Source organism: Poeciliopsis prolifica, unplaced genomic scaffold (assembly GCF_027474105.1).
Source record: "Poeciliopsis prolifica strain line A6 unplaced genomic scaffold, Auburn_PproV2 SCAFFOLD018, whole genome shotgun sequence".
In the NCBI taxonomy this organism is placed as follows: domain Eukaryota; kingdom Metazoa; phylum Chordata; class Actinopteri; order Cyprinodontiformes; family Poeciliidae; genus Poeciliopsis; species Poeciliopsis prolifica.
In genome coordinates, this window is record NW_026562393.1 from 7,627,413 (window position 1) to 7,651,536 (window position 24,124).

The window sequence follows — 24,124 nt, forward strand, 5'->3', positions numbered from 1 at the left end:
CCATCCAACTCTAAAGATTTAAGTTTTAAATGTTTTGAAGGTCGGTTGCGGAGGAGCTGCAGAACCTTAGCCGCTCTGGGCGGTTCAGACTCCCTGACTCACATGAGGTGTAAAACCCAGCCTGTGTGAAAACGAGTGAAGGCAGTTTCTCAGAGAAAGTCACAGGCCAACCATTAAAACGCCCAGTTTAACCAAACCCTGCAGAGCAGCAGGGAGCTGCAGACTGTGTGGGCGTCGGTGGTAACCAAGCAAACCACTGCCTGCTCGCTTCAGGAGCGTTTCTTCGCCGTTTTGCTCTCCAGGTCATGAGTCTAGACGGGGAATCTCCCCACTTCCCTCTCAACTGTGGCCTCCATGTTTGTGCTGAAAAACCCGGTGCGATCAGATCGGCAGGAAGAGGCAGAAAACGCTGCTGCTGCTGACAGACGTCCTGCAGATAGGATCTTTTAAATGATTTTATCAGCGGGTAGCATCAGCATGAGAGAGTGGTTGTGAGATTTTTCAGTCATAATGTTCAACCTGACGAGAGAAAATTTCTAATTTCCCCTAATCAGTCAGATCATTACGGTCAAATCCTGTTTAAATTAGATTTGATCAACTTAGAAACCAGAACAGAAGACGTGGGTTTTTATGTGCAAATTTTTAATATGAGGAAAAGAAACAATAAATTACAGGAAATATGCATAAATAAATATTAAGCTGTTTGAGCATTACCTTCATTTAAACAAGCAGTTAGAAAATGGGTCAGAATGAAGGACCAGGCTGTGTTCATGATGATCTTTGACTCCGTTTACACATTTACTCACCAGTCACTAACGTTCAGCGCTGCTGGGATTTATGCAACATGATTTGATAAGAAATACTCATTTCTTCCCTCCTTGTTTGATTCCAGTTGCAGTAATTTTTTTTAAAGGGTTTCACTGCATTTCTCTCCTGGAGAAACAGTCTGAGGTCTTAATGCGCTGAAACCAAATACTCATCGGGTCAATATGACTCAAGTTAGCCGTCATAAAGGGAACAGTCCAAACACGGGCGAGGCTTCTGACTGACTCAACCTGCTTGAAGTTTGGGTCAAACAAGGGAGGAATCGGACGAATCGGGGGACCGTCGGCGCTGAAGGTTACAGAGTCATCGTCACAGTGACGGATCCTCCTACAGCCCCTTCAGGGAAGAAACTTTCTTCTTCCGAGCCGCCAGCATCTCATAGAACGGGTCTTTGCTGATGGCGGCCCTGCAGGGTGAGAGGAGGAGGAGAAGAAGAAGACAGTTTTCATCCATGAATCACAGGCTGAGCGCAAAGTTTGGTTTGTGTTGTTGAGTTGGGTCCATACACCCAACAGAATAATTAAAATGATAAACTACTGTTTTAAATATGCATTTAATTACTAATTATGGTTTTACTTGTTGGGTTTTGTTCAAATTCAAAAAGTACTTTGTTGATCCCAGAGGGAAATTAAACAATTTAAAAAAATTATTTTCACGTGATGAATTGATTTTCCACGACAGAATGATACTAACAATATTGTTTTCTCTGCAAACGTTTTTTTTATTTTTATTTTGAAACCTTAAACCTGAAGTTGATATTTATCCAAACATATTTGCCTTTTTAAAATTTTATGTATAAGGTTTTTAAACATTTTTGGTTCTAAATAAATCTTATTATAGGGGAAAATATGATTCTTACAGTCCTAAAAGTCGCAGATGCCGGTTTAATCCATTTTTCTCAAACAAAACATGAGTCAAAAATTATCAACAAGTCGAATAAAAATAAGTTAGAAACACCTGAAGGTTAAACAAGATTTCTGAACCCAAGTTTATCATGAGTTGGAATATTTTTACAATTAAAATACAGAAAAAGTAATAATGTAAAGAAATTTTATTCAACAAAAACGTTAAAACAGATTCTAGCTAGCTACAAAAATCCCACCATCAGTTGTCCAACTCTACAAAACATTTAACGATTTTTTTATTCTTGTGCTTTTAAGTTTAATTTTCAAAGGAAACACATCTTAGTTCAAGTTTCTCTAATCAAACTGTTAATTTATGAAATGAAAAGACTGAAAATTACAAATATTGTTCCATTTTAAGATATTTTTTTAAATATAAATTTAAAGAATTCTCTATATTCTATGTTTCTAAATCAGAGTTGAAGTGTCAGGCAACCATTTGTAAACAAAGTGTCATTTCTTTTCGTTTTAAGCTTAAAGCAAATTAAATTAAAGAGATTTGATCAAGGTTTGATGCTCTGGAGCTTTGATCTCATCTAGAAATGAGATTTGGACCTTTGAACACGATTCGTCCCCCTGGTCTGGCTCTGAGGAAGCTAAAGGTCTCACTTGATGCTTTTGATCCATTCGTCCTTCTCCTCTGCAGTCGGAGCGGAGATCCTGTAAAACGTGTGGTTGCCCTCAACGACGCGGCCGTCCGCCTCCGTCTTGCAGGCTTTGATCACCTGGTATTTGTTGTTGGGGATGAAAAGCTCGAAGCAGTTCTGGGAGCGAGGGAAGACAGAACGGGTCGGAAACTTAACGTAAAAACACAGACAGAAGAATAAAAAAAAGAGACAACAAACATATGTTTTCTTTATTTCATCCCAAATTAGAATTTGAAAATCGCCAGTTGCAATAAATCAGTTAATTGCAGAATAAATAAATTAAAGTGAGCTTATATTTCTGTCTGTCAAAGACTGAATGACAAAAATACAATTCTGTACTTTTTATGTCATTTCAATTGTTTTGTTTAGTCATTTAGGATGTTTAAAACATCTTCTAATGTTTAATGTTCTTTAGAAATTAAAGTTTATTGGTCTTTGAGAGAGAGTATTTGCATTGTTACTTGAATCTGGTCTCAAAACAATATCATTGTTTATCTCGGTAACGTCTGAGACAATTTATCACCTACCATAATTGCTTATCATGACATGCATCATTTTCATTCAGTTTCTGTTCTTTCACACAAAAATCCCAGTAAAATACGTTAAAGTTTGTGGCTGCAATGAGACAAAGTGTGATCTAGTTTTAGGGATGTGAAAACAAAATTTTCTGTCTGAACTGAGAACCACAGAGTAAAGAAAACCTTTCAGTCGTAACTTTTAAGAGCTTTTTGTTTCAGGATAAAAGATGTTTAAGGAGCAATGAGCAGCTCTGGATGAAGATGAATGATGTGACGACAGATAAACTGTAAGTATGTATATAATATTAGCTGAGCTAAAGGTGTAAAAGCTGGTGGAAATCATTTTAGAAGCTTAAATTTTCGGTTGCACAATCATTTAACAACAAAAATCACAAAAACATTATTCTTCTAAACTGGAAGTATTGCAGGAATCTTAGGTTCTTTGTCAACTTTCCATGTTTTTTTTTTGTTGTCGTTTCTTTTAAATCTGATTCTGAACCGGATGTGAAAACCTATAAAATAAAAAGTTTACCGGTTTCTTTGAGTCTTCAACTTCTCTGATGCTGAGATTTTCTAGTGGAATAATCCCTCTGGGTTCCTTATCCTTAGGAAAACAAATAACACTAGAAGAACAGACTTTACAAGAACGCAGCAGAGCCTTCATCTGCAGACCAACACTCACTGTGGTGTATTCAAAGTAGTAGAGACAATTATCAGTGAGAATGAACCAGCGTCTCTTCCAGGTCTTCACTCGTCCACCTGAGGACAGATTAAACTTCAGAAAACAGACGCGCTGCGACACAAATCAGCTGGTTAATCAAAGCACAGCAAAGACTGCAGGAGTTAAAATGCCACCAAGTGGACGAAGCAGCAAAATGTGAACTTCAGGGTTCGTACAGTAAAATTCAAGAACTTTTAGCATTTCGAAGGGAAGTTTTAACCATTTTCCAATCACCACTTTGGATATAAAAACAATACAAATCAACTAAAAAAGGCAGATTCAGATCATTATTGTATCATATAATTTCTTACTGCTGTTAAAATCTACAGATTCAGGAATAAAACTAAAATATTGTATAATGAAAATTTTAGGTTTTGAAATCTCTCTTGATGGTGAGAGAAAATAAAAACGACAAATTTAACGACAAATCCCCCAAAACTGTCATTAAGGTATAAATACAAGACAAACTTTATTTCAATGACACAAATCAATAAATTATTGAACTATTATAAATAATAAATATTCATTACATTGAAACAATCCAAACAAATCATGTTAAATTACCTTCCTGTTCAAGCTAAATGCTTAAACACAATATTGAAAGAAAGTTACAAATAAGAGAAAGAAAATCTCTAAAAATGTTCTTTTAGCAAATAGAAAAAATTTTAATAATTCTAACATAAAACAAGAAACGTTTGGTCTGAATTAACTTCACATGATTTGTGTCTTGCTATTAGGCGAATGAAAATATCTGGTTTCATCAAATGTTAAATTTCACTTCTTTACCAAAATGTGCAGTTTGAATATCAAGTATCAATACTTTCCCAACCTTGAAAACGCCAAACAGAATTCAAGCATTTTCAAGGATTTCAAGCCGTACGAACCCTGGAAGTGGGACGTTAAAGAGCTTCGTGAAGGAAAGCGAACACACACACACAGCCGGAGGCGAAGCGGTGCACTGACGGTAAAACGAAACAATACGTACCTCCTGGAGTCCAAACCATGAAACACAAACAGGAAGAATGTCAAGAGAAGAACTTTAACACAAAGCAACAACAGCTCCCTGTTTGTCTAATTTAATACATTTGAAACAACAGGAGAAAACATACCGAGTTTTAGCAGCCAGCCTTCTCTGTCGGGGTTGAAGAAAGTGTGTGTGAGGTCGTTCCCATCATCCTCTGGGATCTTAAACGGTTCATTCTTGATGCTGTCGTACAGATTCTGCAGATTATGATAACAGACATATAGTCTTATTAAATCTAAGACACATGAACAAACACTAAAATAGTAGTAATGGTTGCTACAGTCAATAAACCCTCCTATTCCACTGGATTAGATTAGAAACAAAGTCAAAAGATGGAAAGAGTTTAGGCTGAAGCTTAGAAGTGTTAATTAGCAATACGTTTTAACTAAATTTAGGATATTAACACACATTTAAATCCAAAAGAAAAAACAAGAACGAAACACAAAAGTTTTTTAAAAAGTAAGAAAATCATCATCACAAAGATTTCAATCAGATTTCAAATATTCAATCCCTTTTCAGCTTTCAATCCCTTTTAAACTGCGTTATGTTATTACTTAAAGATATTCTGACAAACTATTCACATACCATTTAATTTAATATTTATACTTGATTGTTTAAAGTTACATTTCCCTATTAGCTTCAATTGTCATCTTTTTCCTTAAATCAAAATCAAATCAAATATTTATTTTTCAGCAGCAAGGCATTTCAAAGTCCTTTACATCATAAGCACAAAAACACAAAGTCATGCAACATATAATAGACAATACATTGTTACATATTATGTTTCAAATACAATTCTTAAACAATTTCTGAGTATTTTAAGAAAATAAAATACTCATATATTTATATATTATTATACATTATATTTTATTTTAAGGAAATAATATGCTGAGTTGGGAAACTAGATAAACAAAGCTTTGTTTAATTTGAATTGGTTTTTAATTGGTTCTAATTAAAGATTTAATATCTTTTATGACTTTTATTTGGCAGAAATTAAATCTATTGGAGATTCTATAGTTGTTTCCCCAGATCTCTACAAAACAAGTAAAGGTTTGTTGAAAGAGTGTATAGTTTCACTGCTGAAAGTATGTCATGATGACACCCACACACACACACACACACACACACACACACACACACACACACACACACACACACACACACACACACACACACACACACACACACACACACACACACACACACACACACGTGATCAGAATATGGATTACAGAGTAAACATGGAGGCCGTTTACAGGAAAAGCGCAGCGGGGATTGATTGTGAATGAAGCTGCAGCTGCTGATGGAAAAACTGTGGTCACAGCTTGAACTTTGACCTCCTGTCTGGCTGCATCCATGGTGCTGTGGTCACCATGGTTCTGTTTGACATTAGCAGGAGAACAATAGCTTCAACACAACCCACAAGTCTCTGTGAAGACAATGTTTGCATCGTTACAGGCTTTGCTTTGATTTAGCTTTTTAGTTCCTCTCATAAAGCAGGTCTATAATAATAATGATAATGATAAAATAGCAAAAATCTCTTTAAATGAATCCATTTTACCTGAGTGAAGTCGGCCTCCCCATCTTTTTCAAATTAAATAAAATTAGAACCAAATATTTGTGCAGCAAAGAATTTTGTTTGTGCCGTTATCGCTTCACAAATATTAAATGCCTCTCAGACTGCCAGGATCTCATTGTACTCCGTCTCTGATACTCTTTATCAGTTGCTAATAAGAATGATCAATCCACCATAATGGAAATCCTCACTGCGCCCAGACTGCGGGTTTCCCCTCTTCGTTTTCCAGCTCAAAACAGAGCGCCACTGCATGCTGCGTGTTCATTCTTCAGGTAATCCTTTTTATGCAGAACAGAAACTTCTAAGCTAAAAACAAATCACAAAGTGGACGCCACCGATCGCTCCGATATCCAAACATGAATATTGCAGAATCAATATACAGCCCGAGCCTGTTCACCTAAAAATGAGCCTCAGCAGAGGAAGGAGTTCCTCAGAACAAACGGAACTGGACTCACTCTGAGCAGATCCTCAGGCAGGTCTCCTCCGTCGTTGATTCCTCTGTTCATGGCAGTGAATCTCTGAACTGACGGTTTGTCTCGTACGTTTGGGTTGTGCAGACTCGTGTTCAACATGATCACGGCGAACGACAAGACGTAACATGTATCTGGAAAACAGGCAGAACTTGAATGTCAAACATCGAGGTCAGGCTTTTCTGAGTTTAAAAATATATTCTGTTTCCAGGTGATTTTATTGGGAAATGATACCTGATGACTACTCTCTACAGGTTCCAATACAATTTAATTCAAATTCCCAGACTGAGAGTTGTTTACATTTCATACTAGAAAGGACTGGAGGAAGGAGGACAAAAAGGAAGAAAACAAGAAGGTAAAGAAAAGAGGGGAGGAAAGATACAATTTAGGGTAGAATGAAGGACAAAGAAATAAGAAGGAATAAAGGAAGGACATAAGGAGACTGGAATAAAGAAGGGTAAGGAGAGGAAGGAGAGAAAAGGGGAAGGTAGGGCACAAAGAAAGGAAAGAATAGAGGGAAGGAAAGACTCAATGAAAGACAAAAAGAAGGCTGAAGGGAAGGACGAAGGTAATAAGGAAGAATGGAGGGAAGTAAAGAAAGAAAGAAGAAAAGAATTTTCTAGAAAAGAATTTTATTCCTTTATTCCATAAAGGAATAAAGGAAGGGAGAAAGAGAGGATGGAAAGAAACAATAAAAATTAAGAAAGGAAAGAAGGACAGAAGGATGGAAGGAAGGAGAGAAGGAAGGCCATAAAGAAGGAAGTAAAGAAATAAGAAAGGTGATTGATAAAGAAGGAATGATGGGAAGAAGGAAGGAAGGCGATATCTGGAATCTTTTTAACCCATTTATTTCCTTTTTAAAACATTTATCCTTGAAAACACTAAAATAAAATCCTAGTTAGTCTTCTGCAGACTTTCCCCACTCTGAACCCTTAACGTTTTTGTGTGCACATCAGAAGCGTTCTGTGTTTGACCCGGCGCTCACACACCGGTGCTCTGAAACACGCCCGGGTTGCAGTGGCAGTATCTCTGGGCGAACGCCTCCATCATGCGGTCGATCTTCTGGGCTTCGCCCGGCAGCCTGAAGCTCCACAGAAACTGCCGCAGCGCCTGGACCAGGTTCAGGTCCGTGAACTCGTGCAGGTCCAGGAAGGCGTGCAGAACCTTGATGTTAAATTCATCTCTGCACGACACACAGGATCCCACGCAAACACACACCCACAAGTCCACATTAGACATCAGAAACAATGAAACGACGCGGCATTACAGCTCGCCTGGAGCTGCTTGTGTAACATTATGAATCATGATTCCAATAATGTGAATTAAATCAGCTCACCTCTCCCCCAGATAGTCGCCGATCGCCGTCTTGTTGAGGCCCTCTCCTTTGTAGAGAAACTGAGCGACGTCTTCGCTGGTGTGTTTCAGCAGAGAGCTGTCGATCAAGAAGCGAATCCCCTGAGGAGGAAAATATCGACTAAATAAGAACAAAATTAGTCTGTTTCAGCACGCATGGGCCAAAAACATATTATTTTTAATAACTAAAATCACCAAAGATTGAGTGATTGTTTTTACCTAGTCGACAACAAGCAAAATAGGGGTCAGCTGTACGGCTTTAAAATAAAATATCCAATTTTTCAGATTTGATTTCTCGCTTTCTTTTCTAAAACCAGGCAGAAAATATTTACAAAAAGTTTTATTTGAATCATCCCTTCTGTCCAGACTTTGAGAATTTGTTTAATTGCGATAATGATACATTAGTTTAACTACTGAGTGTGTTGTTCTTTCAGCAATTAGCCTGTGTACACCAGCTAAGGATTAAGCTCTATTACCAAGCTAATTGACGATTATTTCAGTAATTGATTCATCACAATTAATCGTTTCAGCTCTACACTCTATGCTGAATTTGCATTTCTTGGAAATTTTTAGCCTTTGAGTCGCTGAAACATACTTGTATGTATTCTGTTCTCAAAGCTGATGGCATGATCCATCATGCCATGCATATGAATGATTTTCTATGTGGTGTAAAGTAAAAGATAGAAACAGCTGCTTGAAAAACAGATTTAAATGTCTGTAGCTGTTTGTTAAATGAAGAGATTGACTGATGCGTTCACCTTTGTGGGGTCCATGTTGAACTTCTTCCGGCCGATGGCCATCTGTTTGTTCCTCTGCATGCTTTTCCTGCAATCAAATAAAACAAAAATACTCTCAGCACTTAACAATAAATGACCAGTTTAGTTCCACAATTATAATCTCATTTTAGCAATTGAATGAAATGGATTTAAGCAAGATGATGCATACTTAGAACATCGTGTAAAAGGATGACGTAAACAAGTTTTTTGTGTCTGTAAAACAAAGGCTGAGCAGAGCGGCGCTGCCTACGCACAGAAATGGTATTTGAGGGACACTTTACCTCTCTTCAGTCAGGCCCAGGTTTTCGATCTCATTGCTCACCTCTGCTATCTCATCCTTCAGCCTCTGAGAGGCGACAGAGAAGAGGAACAGGGGAAATTTGGTCAGCTTCAGACCACAAAACAAAAACGTAAATAACAAACAGTCACGATTTAAGTTCATTATTAAAACAGATTGCATTTTTTTAAATTCTTTCTTCAGAAGAACCCACTGACCAGCTCATCACGACCAGCACCTCCCACTCTAGTGACAACCCACTAAACCTCCTAAAAAAGTGCCGCCATGATTCAGTCCTGACCCGACAGAGCGATTCCTCCTCTCAGCAGGAGTTTTGTGCTCTCGCTTTGCAGAGTCCCGCTGCAGCACCTGTTCTGGGGTCATTGCTCACCCCCTCTTCCCTTTGCTGACCCAGATTCATCGGGCTGCCCCTCCCTGCCTGGGCGCTGGGGAGAAGATGGGAATATGACGGATCAAAGACCGACCGGCTTAGTGGAGCTGCTCAGGCAAGTCCGAGGTTATGAGAGGAAGAAGGACAACAAAGACCGCAGGGTTCCTACGCACTTTTAAGACTCAAATTCCCAGAGTTCAATAAGCGCTCCAGTTTTCGTTAAATATGTAATGTTTTCATACGCTACTACACTATCTGATGATTTTCTCTTTCCCATATTGCTGGAAACCTGTGGCCTGCTTAATAATGTGGAACATCCTTCTTAAGTGGATTTCCTTTAATTGAGCTCATCAGACAAACTAACCAACCCAGCTTTCTGAAATTAATTATAGTGATTCAAAGAGCCCTGACACACAATGCCATCTATAAACTTAATAGCAGAACAAAAAATGCTATCTTTATGGCACTTAAATCCAATTTGCATAACAATATGGAACACAGGGAACTTCTGTTTTTTATCACTTTTTTTGGGAAAATTTCATTAAACTAAATTTGAAATCTGTTTTGCAGACGGTGTAATGATTCATGTGAGCAGAAGACCAGAAACAAGACAAATCTAGAGTCAAATATTTTAAAAAAACGTCTCCCATTGAGGGAATCTGGAAACTACAGTAAATACTATTTTTTACATTTATTTCTGATTCTGTTTCCCAGAAACATAGAAACAATGCACTCCCTCTGTATTACTGCAGTATGTCATGGTTCATAACCCGTGTGTCCCTGAGGGTGAAAGTGGGCGGAGCTTCGGAGAACAACATGACATTCATCAGTTTGCACATCATCACCGCCTGCAGGCTGCAGAGCAGATAGAAAACAGCCACTTCAAATCACCAACTCTCATAAAACTTTGATCTGGATCCACTTATCAAATCATTTTTTAGACCTGTCTGGCTTTTTAATCACATTTTAGCAGAATGTGATCTTGATACCAAAGATCATTTTAGAAGATCTTGGGGTAAGTTAATAAAGTCTGCAATCAAAACCTCTCTATAATGAATATTAATACATGAAGAAACCTGCCTCTTTTGTAGTTTTAATTACTGCACTCTTAAACCCTTCATTCTTAAAGGCAATACAATTTTCCACTTTTCCACAGCTAATATTGTCCAAGTTTAATTTTCCATAATCTCACGTTTGTGCACCTAATTAAAAAAAAAAAGCTTTATAACAAATTCAGTATTTTCTTTTGTTATCATAAGCTACAGGTTCACAATGTAGTAAATAAAAAAGCTAATACTTTTTGTATGTGTTCTTATTTTAATAAAATAAAATGTAAAATAAATGTATAATGCATGTTATGTAAATAAATGCAGAAATTCTATTAAATATATATGCAAAATATATATCGTTATTTACTTCAAATAATTTAATTGTCACTGCTCATCTAATAGACCCACACATGTAATTATTTAACCAGTTTTATAATCAGTTATACATTCTAAAGTTAGCCAAACAGACTAAAAAGTTTAAAATATTGGTGCTTTATTCATTTTGTTGATTAAAATAAGCAAACCATGTTTAATGTTAAAAAAAGGACATCTAGTTTTTTTACAGTATTGCATTCTGACTATAGGCATTGCTGTCCTGTCCCTTTAAAAACAAGGTTAATAGGTTATCTGCTGATTTATCTGTAATGGGGGCATAAGCAGGAGGGAAACTGTTCCTGCAGGTCGTCCATATGTGGGGCTCCTCAACCCACAAACAAAGAGGATCATCTGTCTCGTCTGTGTACGGTGATCATATCCTTTGACCCTCATCAGCCCAACTAGACTCGCTGGTCTAGACATGAAAGTCTCATTTCACTCAAGCATATGGGGAGGAGACACAGACTGGTATTCAAACAACGAGGAGAAAATGCAAACAACAGCTGGAACCTCAAGGTTTCACATGTGAAATATAATCTGGGTTTCTCCCGTATTTTGTAAACAACTCCTCTTGAAATAACCAGGCTTTAAACATTCATGGTGGAACAATGTAATGTAAATAATGTACTTTCAAGGTTTCCCCCAGAAAACTTGCCAAGTCTGGTAGCTGGGTGCTGGGCCAGTCATTCATACAGCAGCCTTTCACGTTTTTGAGTTAAAAATGTTTAAAGTTGTCAGGAAATTTGGAAACATCATTTGATAATTATGTGCTATTGGAAGATTAATATTGAACACCAACTATAAAGTGTTAAAAAATGCAAACATTTTAAAAATACTGAAGTATATAAGCAATATTTAACCTGGTAGGGGCACAAGGAAAGCCTGGTGGCTTATAAAACACTGGGGGAAACTGACTTTCTTCTCATGCATTGGGTTTTTAAAGTAGATAATCGGTAGATGAGCCATCGTCCAACTCTCATGTTAAACCAAGTGCTTTCTAAAGGCGGACCGGCTCTCTGACTTTAATATTAACCTCAGAACTTAATCTTGTAAATGGAGCTTTTTATTATTTATAAAACCGTCTCTTGGTTTTGCTGCTGTACACACAGTTTACTTTTTGACCTACAAAGCAGCAGTGAGCGCCAATACTTTCTATGTTACACATTTTCGGTAGTTAACTCTCCAAATCTCTGTTGTACTGTTGACTTTCACTCCTCTGCTCACTTCTTTCTTTGGTAACAGTGAATATCAAGATGTTTTTTGACTTATATGAAGCAGTCTAATGTAATTTATCTCATTCCCACATTAGATATAAAATGCAGTTGATACGCAATCTGATACCCCTTTTATTTAGGGCTATCAGAGGACAAGGGGTTCAGCAAATACGGCATTATGTTCCATATTTATTCAATCCCCGCTCTACCATATGATATTCATCCAAACAAAATATTTAAGATGAAGGTTCAAATGTGTTTATCCTAAAAATTTATATTTATTTTAACTTTAGGAAATAAGAAATGTCACCAAACTGCTTTCATTATTATTCATACACTCATGTATGAATAAGATTTTTTTTTTAATGTGACAAGAGTGGGCACAAATCTCTCAACACAAACAAGTGATTCTACTTCTAACAAAGGCTTTAGATGAAATCTGTTTACAGTTTGAGAAATGAAGAGAGAAGGAGCAGCTCACGGAAAGTCTTTGAGAATCGTACTCACTTGTATGTCCTGCAGCAGCTCCTGTTTTCTGCGGCGGATGCTCTCCAGCTCCTGCTGCTCCTCTGGACTCAGGTCATTGGGCACTGAGGGCAGAAACAAATCCAGCACTCAGGCACAGAGATCAAATATTCCCTCATCCGACACACAATGCAATTACAGCATACACACACTTCAAAACGACAGAAGAACGGAGACCCGAGAGTCCCACTGCTCTGGCTCACTATGGCAACACAATCTGGGCTCCATCAGATTACACCACCGGTCACCACAGACACCAACAGGAAGACGGACTCAAGCTCACTGCCCAAAACAAACAGCATCTCAGACATACAGCTGAAATAATGTCTTTTGACTACAATAATGATGCTCTAATAAAAGGAGGGGAAAAATATGCATGTTAAGAACAACAAAAGATTATAAAAGCACTGATGTATCATTTTTGCTCTGAGCTGTTTAATATGAGCAATAGAAAGACTAAGTGCACTAATCCGATAAAAGACAAATATTAGTTTAGAACAATAAAAGTGATTAGATGGTTTTATCAGCGCTCATGGAGCCATCAGACTTGAAGTTTCCCCCCCGCACAAATTTAGTGTTGAATAAAACAAAACCAGGAGGAGCCAGCTGATAGTGGACTATAAGATTTAATAAATATAAAACTTAAACAATTACTTGAAAGATGTTTCAATCTTATGATTACAGTTTTTGTCACCATAAAGTAATTGTTAACTAAAATAATAAACAAAACTTCTAAGTAGTTATTTCTGTGATTAAAGAATTACAAAATATTTACACTTTCAGCAAAGTAAAATACCAAAACCAAAAAGCTCCAACAAAAGGAATGTCAGCAAAATAAGTACAGGAAGCGAATTTCATGTCATACTTTACAGTTACAAGCACAAATTACAGTGTTGGCTTCCTCCCTGCTTGGAAAACACCCATAACTGCACAGGACCGAGTGTGTGCTCCGATAGAACAGAAGTTCATGTACCACAGACACACAAAATATCTGCAGAGCCATGATAAATAGATCAAAGCTGATCTGTCAGAGACAGTCTGGTGGTTTTTCTCAAGAAAATTTACGCAAGAAGAAAAGGAAGAGGAAGAAGGCCGGTAACAGGTGGGAAAATAAGATTGTGGTGTTAGTGGCACATTCCCTTTTTTTATTCCCAGACACAGCAAGCAAGTTCATCTATTATTTCATAAGGTGGTTTTATCAATGTTTAAAAAAAACCAAAACATATATAAGCCAAGAAAATAAAAGCAGAGAACGAGCAATTAAAGTGAAGTAGCAACCAGTCAGATGACAAATAAGTCTCATTAGAGGAATCCTGCTGAGGGATTTCAATCAGTTCATATTGTTCAGTTCTCTCTGCTTTCATGACAACGTTACTCTGCAGAAACAGGGCACACAGTGAGAACAGGCATTATCACCATGAATGCATAAATCAGGGTCACTCAGTACATCAGCTCCGTTTCACATGGACTAAATAAATTATCAGTACATTTTCTTGGTCAAACAGTAGACTGAATCGCTTAAAAACTCTCTGTTCCAACTTGGCAGTCTTTAAAACTTTCAGAAAAAAGTGGAATGGCTGCTACAGTCAAAATTGGGATATTCGTCCAAATATTTGTACATTAATTAAAAACTACAGACACAACTAGCAAAGTATAGCCATCAATATTTCTGCATTCAAAATCTTGTAACATTCGATTCAAAAATACTTTATGTATCCTAAAGGGAAATTAAATGTTGCAATGACTCATGTTATTCAAGTATCTTCAGTCAATGTGAGTTGTGATGCTGTGGGCTGGAATGAGCTCCAGTAGCAGTCAGTCTTACGTCCAATCTGAAGAAGCCTCTGACTGACATTCTGACAGTTTAATATCTGGAGCAGCAGACATGATATTCCACACCACAAGTCCTGGATGATACCATCAGTTTTGGGAAAGCACTGCGAATCCGCCTCCTTTTCTACTCCTCTGGGATTTTGGGTCAGAGTTCATTTGAGTGTTTAGAGATTCTAATTAGATGCTCCTAGTTGTTTAAATAAAAACTGGCAGCAGTAAGATTACACCTTTCACTTTCTTCTAAGAACTTGCACTTATCTGCTTCAAAATATTTCAGGTTATGCCATCATACTTATATTTACAAACAAGTTTTTGGCTGGATGAAACTTATAACAGTTTTTCTTCTTGACCAGATTTTTAAAAAATGTTCATGTCTAACAGGAGGATTCAGAATAAAGCCACATAGAACTCTGATTACCAGTCATGCCGATTTCACACTGAACCACACTGAGCTGTATTAATACAGTTCTGTATTAATTTAGTAAATTACCTTTTCTATAGCAGTAGAAAAGGTTATAGAAAACCTATAACCATAGAGAATGTTTGTATGGTTATAGAAATATATTCTATAACCATAAGGCATGGATGTGCCAAATTAACCCTGCCAAAAATACCCACAAATGTCTGACTTCAGTTTAGATATGATCTTGTGCAACACACCCAGTGACGCACTAACTAATCACACACATCTCCTTGTCACCCAGAGGAGGCTTTAAGTAGGCCAGAGCAGCTTTCATTATTAACCTGAAGACCAGAAAAACACGCTGTAAAAAAAAAAAAAAAAAGGTAGTGAAACTGGCATTTACTCACTTCCTCCAACGGTTCATTTCAAGAGGAAATAGGTTAGATTATTTATAACAGTTTATAAAACACAATCTAGACACATCCTACATAAGTACACTTTTTAAAACTCAGCTCCACAAATCAGAGTTTGCAATTGTTTTGCAACTTGCAACCCTTCATTGTTGCAAAGCTATTGATGATCAGCTGCTCTGGATCCGTTTGCTCTCCATCCTCCTTCCCTGCCTTGGTGGTTAGCAGGTTATGTATCACATCCTTTAAAATACGCACCATAATCAATCTGCAGCTACTGTACGTTAAGCTGAGGTTTCCTGCTTTCGCAAGTTTTCTAAAGAAGACGTGACAACTCATGCATGCACACGCTCATCCTGTCTCAAGTTTTGGCATTAAAAAAGAAAAAACCCTCATGCAGAAGTTAAGATGACGCACTGAACACCTACACATTTGTGTCACAATCTTGATGATCATACCAGAAAATGCTGGCGTCTGCTCGGCTTCTTCCCCACAGCTTTTGAAGGTTCCAGAACAACAACTTCAGCCCAAAACAATTTAAAAAAACCTCAGGATGGGACTTAGTCACCAGTTTCTCTTAGTCAGGTCAGTCCTGCGGTTCTTCAGTCCCTCTGCCGCTCTAATCTCTTCATTACTGCAGACGGGAGAGGAAACATAGCCTGCCAGAAGCTAAATGAGGGCAAACTTTGCTTTTTTTTAAGTGTGTCTATGAAGAAGGAGGAGAACCCTTAAAGTCTCATCTCTCTCCCTCCTCCTTCTGGCCATCTCATCTCCTCCCTGTTCCATCCCTTCATCCATCCATCAAGGAGTGGAAGATCAACTGCAGGCTCCCTCCCTTGGCTCGTTGAAGAGGAAAGGCATGTCTTTAAAACAACCGGCGATAAAGAAACAAGCAAGGCACAGACACTAGATTGTTTTGTTTTAGCTCATGTGTTTGTTCACATAAAAGAACATGACCCAAGACCCAAGGCAAAGCAGTTTGTTTGTGATAAGAGAGAGAAAAATGCTCTGTCAGGCACTGTTCACAAGGCATCAATTGTCTATTCTGGATTTGGGGGAAAAAAAGGGAATAATTGTACATTTTAGAGTTCCTTGGCCTGAGGAAAACTGGCTCAAAAGATTGATGTAATCCTGCCCTGATTACTGATTGCATTCATTCAGCCTCGAGGCTTAGAAGTCCAGTAAGTAAGAACTGGAAGAAAGGAAGCAAAGAACAGTGGGGAACAAATGTAAGCCTAAACGTACAGGAAATGAAAACATCCTAACGTGACCGAGAGAGAACCTGGGGAAGTTTTGAGAGTGTGATCAAGTGAAAAGCTAAAGTTGAACCAATCAGTTGAATAATAACGGGCAAATTATGAATTGAAGCATCCATGGTCTAGACCCGCTGGTCGGTGTATAGTTGCATGGGGTTGGAGTGGTCCATCCTGAACAGGTCACTAGTTCATCCCAAGGCCACACAGAGACTCACAGGACAAACAACCATGAACACACTCACACCTAAGGGTAATTTAGAGAGACCCTTAAACTTAACAGTCATGTTAACAGGAATCTGGAGCACTTAGGATTTGAAACTATTCAATCAAAACAGCTGAAACACAACTTTTATTTTTTCTTTAAATCAAAAGAAAAAATATGTATATGTATATACTGAAACTAATACTGCTATATTATGTTTTGATATTCAATTTTTACTATTCCTTTTCATCATAATGATGGCCCCACTTACCTCCTTAAGCTTTACAGTAATGTCACTGAGATCTACAAAAGGTACATTAAAATAGAAAAAAAACAATAATGTCCAATGTCCTTGAAAACAAACTATCAACTACTGTATTCAAGTAACTTTTTGCAAAATTGCATCAATTAAATGCCAATTTTCTACATTTTAAGTTCCATTTTGAGTGTTCATACCTGATCCTATTAAAATTACAGTTATTTTCTGTTTTTTATGTAAAACTTTGTTTTGGTATGCTGTTCCTTTGAGAAATTTGTTAACATATGTACTAATAGGAACTACAGTAGTCAAATGCTCTTAACTGATGTGGAAAATCTACAATTTTCTTCAAATTTAATCATCGTTTGTGAAAGGAAAAGATTCACCAGCTCAGATTCTGGTGTTTCTTCCTAAGTTCTCCCTTTCACTCAAACTCAGATTGAACTGCCTTCCTGATAGTATAACTGAGTGCTGTTACTGAAGAAATGGTGAAAGTGCAGCTCGGTTGTTCACAGGAAACACCAGTGCACAGCTGTGCAGGGTGGTTGATTTACAACCTTAGGGTTCATCATTGTTTGGTCCGGTTTCTCCACAGCTTCCTACTGCTGACAGACTCCAACTCCCTGGCTCCAAGTTAGGAAACAGAGAGCACAAAAGTACATCAAGTCAAGTCAACTGAGTATTTTTAGGACAATCCAGCTAATAAATGGCTGCATTGATTGGTTTCAGAGACACGGGCTGCTGCACAATAAGTACAGACCCCCCCATGAGGGCTGGCCTCAATCCAGATAATAATAATAATAGATCCCTTGTGTCAGTCTATAAAGGGCTGCCAAGGAGCATTAACACATGAGCCAGATGAGGACTTGTTGCCCTGGCAGGAAACCGAAAGCTAAAACGATGTGATATTAGGACACAAACGAGACGTCAGTTATCCCAGGACGTAAAGTTAAACTAGTTTAAACCAGCTAACCTGTTTAGCCTCTGCATTAGCGAAGCATTAAAACCAATAAAACCGTGTCTGGAAACTCACCGACTCCATCTTCTGACTTCAACACCATGTTGGTCCCGTTGTTTCCGTGAGGAAATCTTATTTGGTCACTTTTTAATGAAGTTTTCGGGTCAAAGGGGGAACCCTCGGTCACAGCACCGTCACCGTTAAACTGCCAGTTAGTGACAACTGGCTGCGGAGAAACTGCCGGTGGATGAGAGGCTGGGGGGGCGGAGCCTCAACTCTCAGCAACCAATCAGAGATCGCCTTGCAAACATCTGCGTTTTGTAGCATCCGCCTTTATATTTAATGTATTAACAATTACCTGTAAAAGTATTCACACCTCTTGGAAGTCCTTTACATTTTGACACGTTAAACCTTTTAATTCTCTTTTGCTCTGATCTCGTTGATGACCTTGGTGGACGGCTGGTGATAAGCTTTACCCAGAATACACTTGGAGACAACATGGATCATAAAGTTAAATGTATGAGTGAAAATAAAGCCAGTCATTTAGCACAACATTTTATTCAATATTTTATATCTACTATGTCACTAAAATCAGTTGATCTTGTAAAGTTTTTAGCAACCATGAGTCAACAATGACTGGGGCAGCCTATCCTATCATCCTACGTACCCAACAAGAGTATCTTGTATGTATCTCATCAGATGTGATAAAGGCTTGGATCCCTGAAATGTTATAGAAGGGGGCTTAATGAGAACTGCTGTTATTCCTTCACATTAGATGTATCTTTGTAAAAAGCAAGAAATTAAAGCAACCAAAGAGGTGTATGATTTCAAGCCTAATTGTTTATATTGGGGAAACCCTTCACGATATAACATTTTCTCTTTAAGGGAGCCAAACTATCTTGCAAATGATATAAATTGGCCTTAGTTACAATTTCTTCAAGCTTATGGAGTGTTTTCTTTGGACTTTAACTGTTTGCATCTTTTAAACTAGGTATGAAAAAGAAAATCAAAGCCTACGTGCTAAAAAGTACTCCAAGCACCTTTTGGGATGTGGGTTTGTCCAACTTATTAAGCCGTATGAGAACATACCTGGCAAAGAAATCGCCGTTTCCACATTTATGCAGGAAGAGGAAGCAGGGCTCACAAGATAGACATAAAAAAAGGAAATTGAAATAACAGCCCCACCTGCTGAGTAGCAGAGGCATACAGAAACACATTAGCTTAAGGGAAGCTGGTGTGCTATCGGAGATGGACCGTTTGGGAGCGGGCAAAAAGGGAAGGGAGAGGAGAGGGTGTAGCGAAGGACAGAGGAAAAAGAGGGCAAGGGATTGCAGCTGTGTGATTGAATCACTGCTTTATTCAGAGGCTGGACCCACCAAAAAACAGGATGTGGTCAGGCGTGGCGGTGGGAAAAAAAGTTGCTGAATTTCACTGTTTAATCAGGCAGCCTCCCAATAAACAGCTAATTGAATAAGTATTCAGACATTTCAACTTTTTCACGTCTTGTGACTACCACTTTTTATTGTGTTTTGGTAATATTTAGAAGTGCTAGATTAGCACAATAATCGTGAACTGGAAGTAAAATGGTTTTCAATTGTTTTACAAACAGAAATCTGAAAAGTGGGGCAGTCCTTGGGGGAGGTTTCTACCAGATTTGCACAAACAGCTCAAGCTAAGTCAGACTGGGTGGAGAGCATCTGTGAAAATTGATTTTCAGAACTTTCCACTAACTCTGAGTTCGACTCCCGTCTGAAGAAAAGATTTAAACCATTCAAGCTCTGGCTGCATAAATGTTTAGAGTCATTTTCTCTGAGTCAAAAGTCTTCTGCTGTATCTGAAAGTCTTCCTTCCAGAATTACCTTCTGTTAGGTCTGTCTATCTGCCTTCCTGTTATTGCTCAACAAACACATTCCCACAGTATGATGCAGCCACCACCATGTTTAACCACAGGAATGATGTGTTTTTTCCCCTTCCATAAACAGAGTTTTGCATCCAGAGCCAAAGGTTGGCCTTGTGTCATCTGCTTGACTAAATATTTTCTTTACAACTAATTTATCATACAGCCGCTCAATCTTTCTCAAGATTAATTTTTATCTGCACAAACCAAAGATTTAAAAACAAAGAGCTGACTGAGGGCACAGCGAGTCATTTTGTGTTAATATAATTTTTTTTTACTAATCAGTGTTTCAATTGACTGTTTTGCCATTTTGCCATTTTTTTAAGTTTTAATTTTGTTGCTTTTTTGTCTGACAGTCTTTAATGTTATTCATTTTAAATTATTATTAACTTCCCTTTGTTTTTAATTGATTAATCTTAGTAAGTATTTTTTCATATTATTTTATTAATTTCACTTTAGTTTTAGTTTTTGCTTTCTTTCTGATTTTTGTGGTGTTTTATGGAGATTTTTTCTCTCTCTTTATCTTATAATTTGACTAATAATGAGCAACAATCATGGAAGTTTTTCTCTTCCTGGATAATTTTTTTTATCTGATAGTTTCTCTTAGTCTGATTATCTCAGTAAACAGGAAGATAATGTAAATATGTTCAATCTGAGAAGTCAGGCTGAAGGGTGTTTGATCAGTTTTATGCTGATCCTCACAACCTTTGATGATTTTACATCTTCTTCCTTTCTACTGATCATTTCAGAAAAAGAAAATATTAAAATTGAATCCCCTCAATCCAGTCAGAATTAAAATTACACATACAGACGCTAGCGATAGTCAAGGATTTCTCTTTTTGGCTGAAATTTTAGTTCTCATCAAATATTTCAGCTTACATGCATTTTTCTGAATTTCCTAAATTTATGGAGAATAGCATTTGTATTGAGTCCATTCTAGATGCTTTACACCAGCCGGGTGTCACTTTCAGATGAAGTAGTTTAGGATGTTTAGGTTTTGCTACTGGAAATGATGGTACAGCAGTTTTCCTGTCCACTTTGAACATTAATACCAACTCAGAGGATGTTGACCAAAGAACGAGGACCGACTGTCAGTGTCCTTGTAGGCAAACCAAATTCCTTTCAGAGACATTAAAAATTAAACCATTTGGCCACAATAACGGGACACAAAGTAGGTTTCAAACCTGAGAAAAGTGCACCCATGGTTGTGGTATGGTGGTGGTAGCATCATGCTGTGGGCACGTTTTAATGAGCACGGCACAGTGAACCCAAACACAGATTATCACTGGTATTGGTTTGGAAAAATCTGGCAAACATTTGGCTTCTGGAACAGGAAGGACTTACAGCTTATTGAAAATGTATTAAATAAACTGGAATATGGTAGGAAACTGACGATTTTAAAAGAAACTCTACAAAGAAGAGTGATCTAATGTTGAGTCAGAATCATGCCAGAATGTTGTTAGTGATTACAAAAAGTGTGTAGCTGATCTGCAACTTGCTAAAGGACATTTAACCAAATGTTAGTGGGGGTGTATAATTATGTGTATAATTATGGCCTTATGTAGATTGTACACACTCTTAATAAAACTCAAATAAGTGCATCAAGATACTGTTTTTAAATGTCATTGGAACAATGTGCTGTATTGTCAATGTTTTTTTTTATATGTACTTAAAAAATGTACATATAAAAAAGTAAACTGGACAGTGTTGCTTTGGATCTTTTACCAACCTTATTAGCTATGCGGTTGTCAGAGTTGGGTGTTGCTATTAGCTATCAATCAATCAATCAGGTTCATTTGTATTGCACATTTAAGCAAAAACATAAAATTACAAAGTCATAACAAAAACACCATACAGTCAACAATTAAAAAAACATTACATTTTGATGAGTGCCATTACCAAAATCATAAACAACAAATATGTTGGTCAATATTTCATTTATTATGGCAATTCAGGTGAGTTTTCAGTCTTGATTTAAAGGGACTAAGTGTTTCAGATGTTTTGCAGTTTTCTGTTAGATTGTTCCAAAAAAAACAAAAATTTTAGTTTTTCCATTACTTCCGCTAACGCTAAAGCGCTACACCAGCTCGGTATTTAGCAAAAGCTAATGCTAAAGCTAATGCTTCAAATCAAATCCACCTTTGAAAGCCTATGTTAATGTTCTATAATGCCTTTTCATTTTCTATTTGTTTTTAATGCTTCACTACTTTTTGTTGTCTGAAAAAAAAAATTAAATACTGAGGAGGGAAAAAATGAGAGAATGTGAGGAGAGAAAACTGAACTGTTATAAAGAAGAAGTAAGTGCATGAATGTAATAATAGAAGAACTGTTAGCGGTCGATAAAGCATTTACAAAATTTAGCTCTTTAGAATGTATTTGTAAAAATTAATTAAAGGGAAGCTAAGTGTGTGAAAGTGCTAAACAAAAACAAATTAACTCAGCTTTTAGCAGATGAGCAGAATGTGCCCACCACTGGTGGATGTCAAGAAATATGAGTAATTTAGCACTTTACTGCGCATCTGTAAAAATGTATTTAATTTAATAAGTGTGCTTAATGATTTCAAAGTTAGCAAAAGTGCTAAATAAAACAATTTGTAGCTATTAGCAGGTGAGTGGAAGTGTGGCCATCACTGGCAGGAATATGACTGAAAGAAACAATTATAATTTGACATCTATCGAGATGATCTGCACTCCTACTTGGAGCTATATTTCTGCTAATATGTCAAGTTTTCAGGAAAGTATGACCTGAGGTGGAGACTCCCCGCAGCTCTAAATGGCTTATCTGAAAATTTGTCCTAGTTCTCACCATTTTAAGGCCCATGACATTAAAATAAGGAACAAAATGACTGGGCTACACTGTGTATTTATAAAAAGCTGTCAGCCACATCAAATCAACCTGTGCGAGTGCCTGCCGAGCTTTTTTCAGTGTGTAAACAACTGCTGTTGAATGAGCGCGTCGACGCTGTGAGAAACCACCTGCGAGGAGCAGAGAGCAGTGGGCAGAGATGGAGATTATGTCACTTCGGCACCCACCGGAGAGGAGCACCCTGGACCAGAATGTGATGGGAGTGCGTCATGTCCTCAAATCAAGCTCTCACACGCGCACAGAAACACACACACACACACACACACGCAGGCACACGCACTGACTCGTGTGTGTATGAACACAGAAATGTCAGCGCTATAGAGTGCTCTGCAATCACCACAGCAACTAAACACTGGAGCCACTTTATCTCACTGTTTTTTTTAATGACACCAGATCACAACAGCGTGGGATAAGATAAGTAAAGTACTCACCTGAGGCTGCAGCAGCAGGTGCTCCACCTCTTACAGTAGGGCAGAGAAAAGCTTGGAAACTGGATGCACACAGCTCACTCACAGTCCCCATCACAACGCAGCATTCATTCAGAGATCGCTGACAAAATAATTAAGATCAACAGCAAACTCCCAGCATCTCCCTCTCTCTCAGTCAAAAGCTGTCTGAGAATAAAGCGTTTGTGGTTTTCCCTCCTGACCATCAACAGAGTCTGACGAACTCTCCCACACTCCCACTCCACTCTCTCTCTCTCCTCCCTCCACGCTTGTTGCTCACACACTTGACCTCACTCCTGAGCTGCTCTCCTCCACACCAAAAATACGCCATCGTCTTTCTCAAGTGTTTCTCTTACTTAAAGGAGCCCAGCTAGCGCTAATGGGCGTCCAAATCCTCCTCCCCTTCTTGTGTTACTTTGAACAGTTGCTCAAAAGTATTCTTGGTGGCGATGACAAATGCAAACACACACATGCACCTCGCAGCGTCCTGTTTCACACCTACACACAATGCATCAGAGCCCAGTTTAGTTTAGTCAGAGCTGAGCAAACACGCAGTCATAAGAGCAAGGAATACAAAACCTTAAAAGAGCATTCATATGCCGAGAATTGTGCATTGAAGGGAAAATTAAATTTTATCAAGAAAAATTCAAAACGTAGTACAAACTGTTAAGCACGGTGGAGGTAGCATCATGTACTGGGACTGTACAAAGTCACTGAAGATTTTTGGTGATCAGGACCACTTCAAATATTTTTTTTAGTCTACAAAGCAGATTTTGTTTTTTCTTTACGGCTATTTGTTGGTTTAATCATTTGCATTTCAGGTCTAAAAATGATGATCTCAGCAGAAAATTATTCAAGAATCACAATAAAAATGGATGCATTTAGAGAAAAAAGTTCCAGCCTTATTTCTGCACCTTTCCACGCCGACATTTATATTTATGAACCGGAGGG

The 24,124-nt window shown here is 37.8% G+C and overlaps 1 protein-coding gene across 3 annotated transcripts; it reads right to left on the minus strand.

Annotated features, from left to right (window-relative positions):
- Window positions 1–633: 633 nt before the first annotated feature.
- On the minus strand, window positions 634–23,431 carry cyth1b (cytohesin 1b). 3 transcript variants are annotated; one of them, XM_055042629.1, is made up of 12 exons: window positions 23,159–23,431; window positions 12,626–12,708; window positions 9,094–9,158; window positions 8,795–8,861; window positions 8,020–8,138; window positions 7,673–7,866; window positions 6,669–6,817; window positions 4,723–4,834; window positions 3,575–3,651; window positions 3,425–3,496; window positions 2,337–2,491; window positions 634–1,231 (listed from the first exon to the last, which is right to left on the minus strand). In XM_055042629.1, exons 1-12 carry the CDS (start codon window positions 23,247–23,249, stop codon window positions 1,153–1,155), a joined length of 1,263 nt encoding a protein of 420 aa, XP_054898604.1. In that variant the 5' UTR covers window positions 23,250–23,431; the 3' UTR covers window positions 634–1,152. The 3 variants fall into 3 exon arrangements, with proteins under 3 accessions (XP_054898604.1, XP_054898605.1, XP_054898606.1); XM_055042630.1 differs by lacking the exon at window positions 23,159–23,431 and adding an exon at window positions 18,040–18,168; XM_055042631.1 differs by lacking the exon at window positions 23,159–23,431 and adding an exon at window positions 15,748–16,180 and having other exon boundaries at window positions 3,575–3,653; window positions 4,722–4,834.
- Window positions 23,432–24,124: the final 693 nt, after the last annotated feature.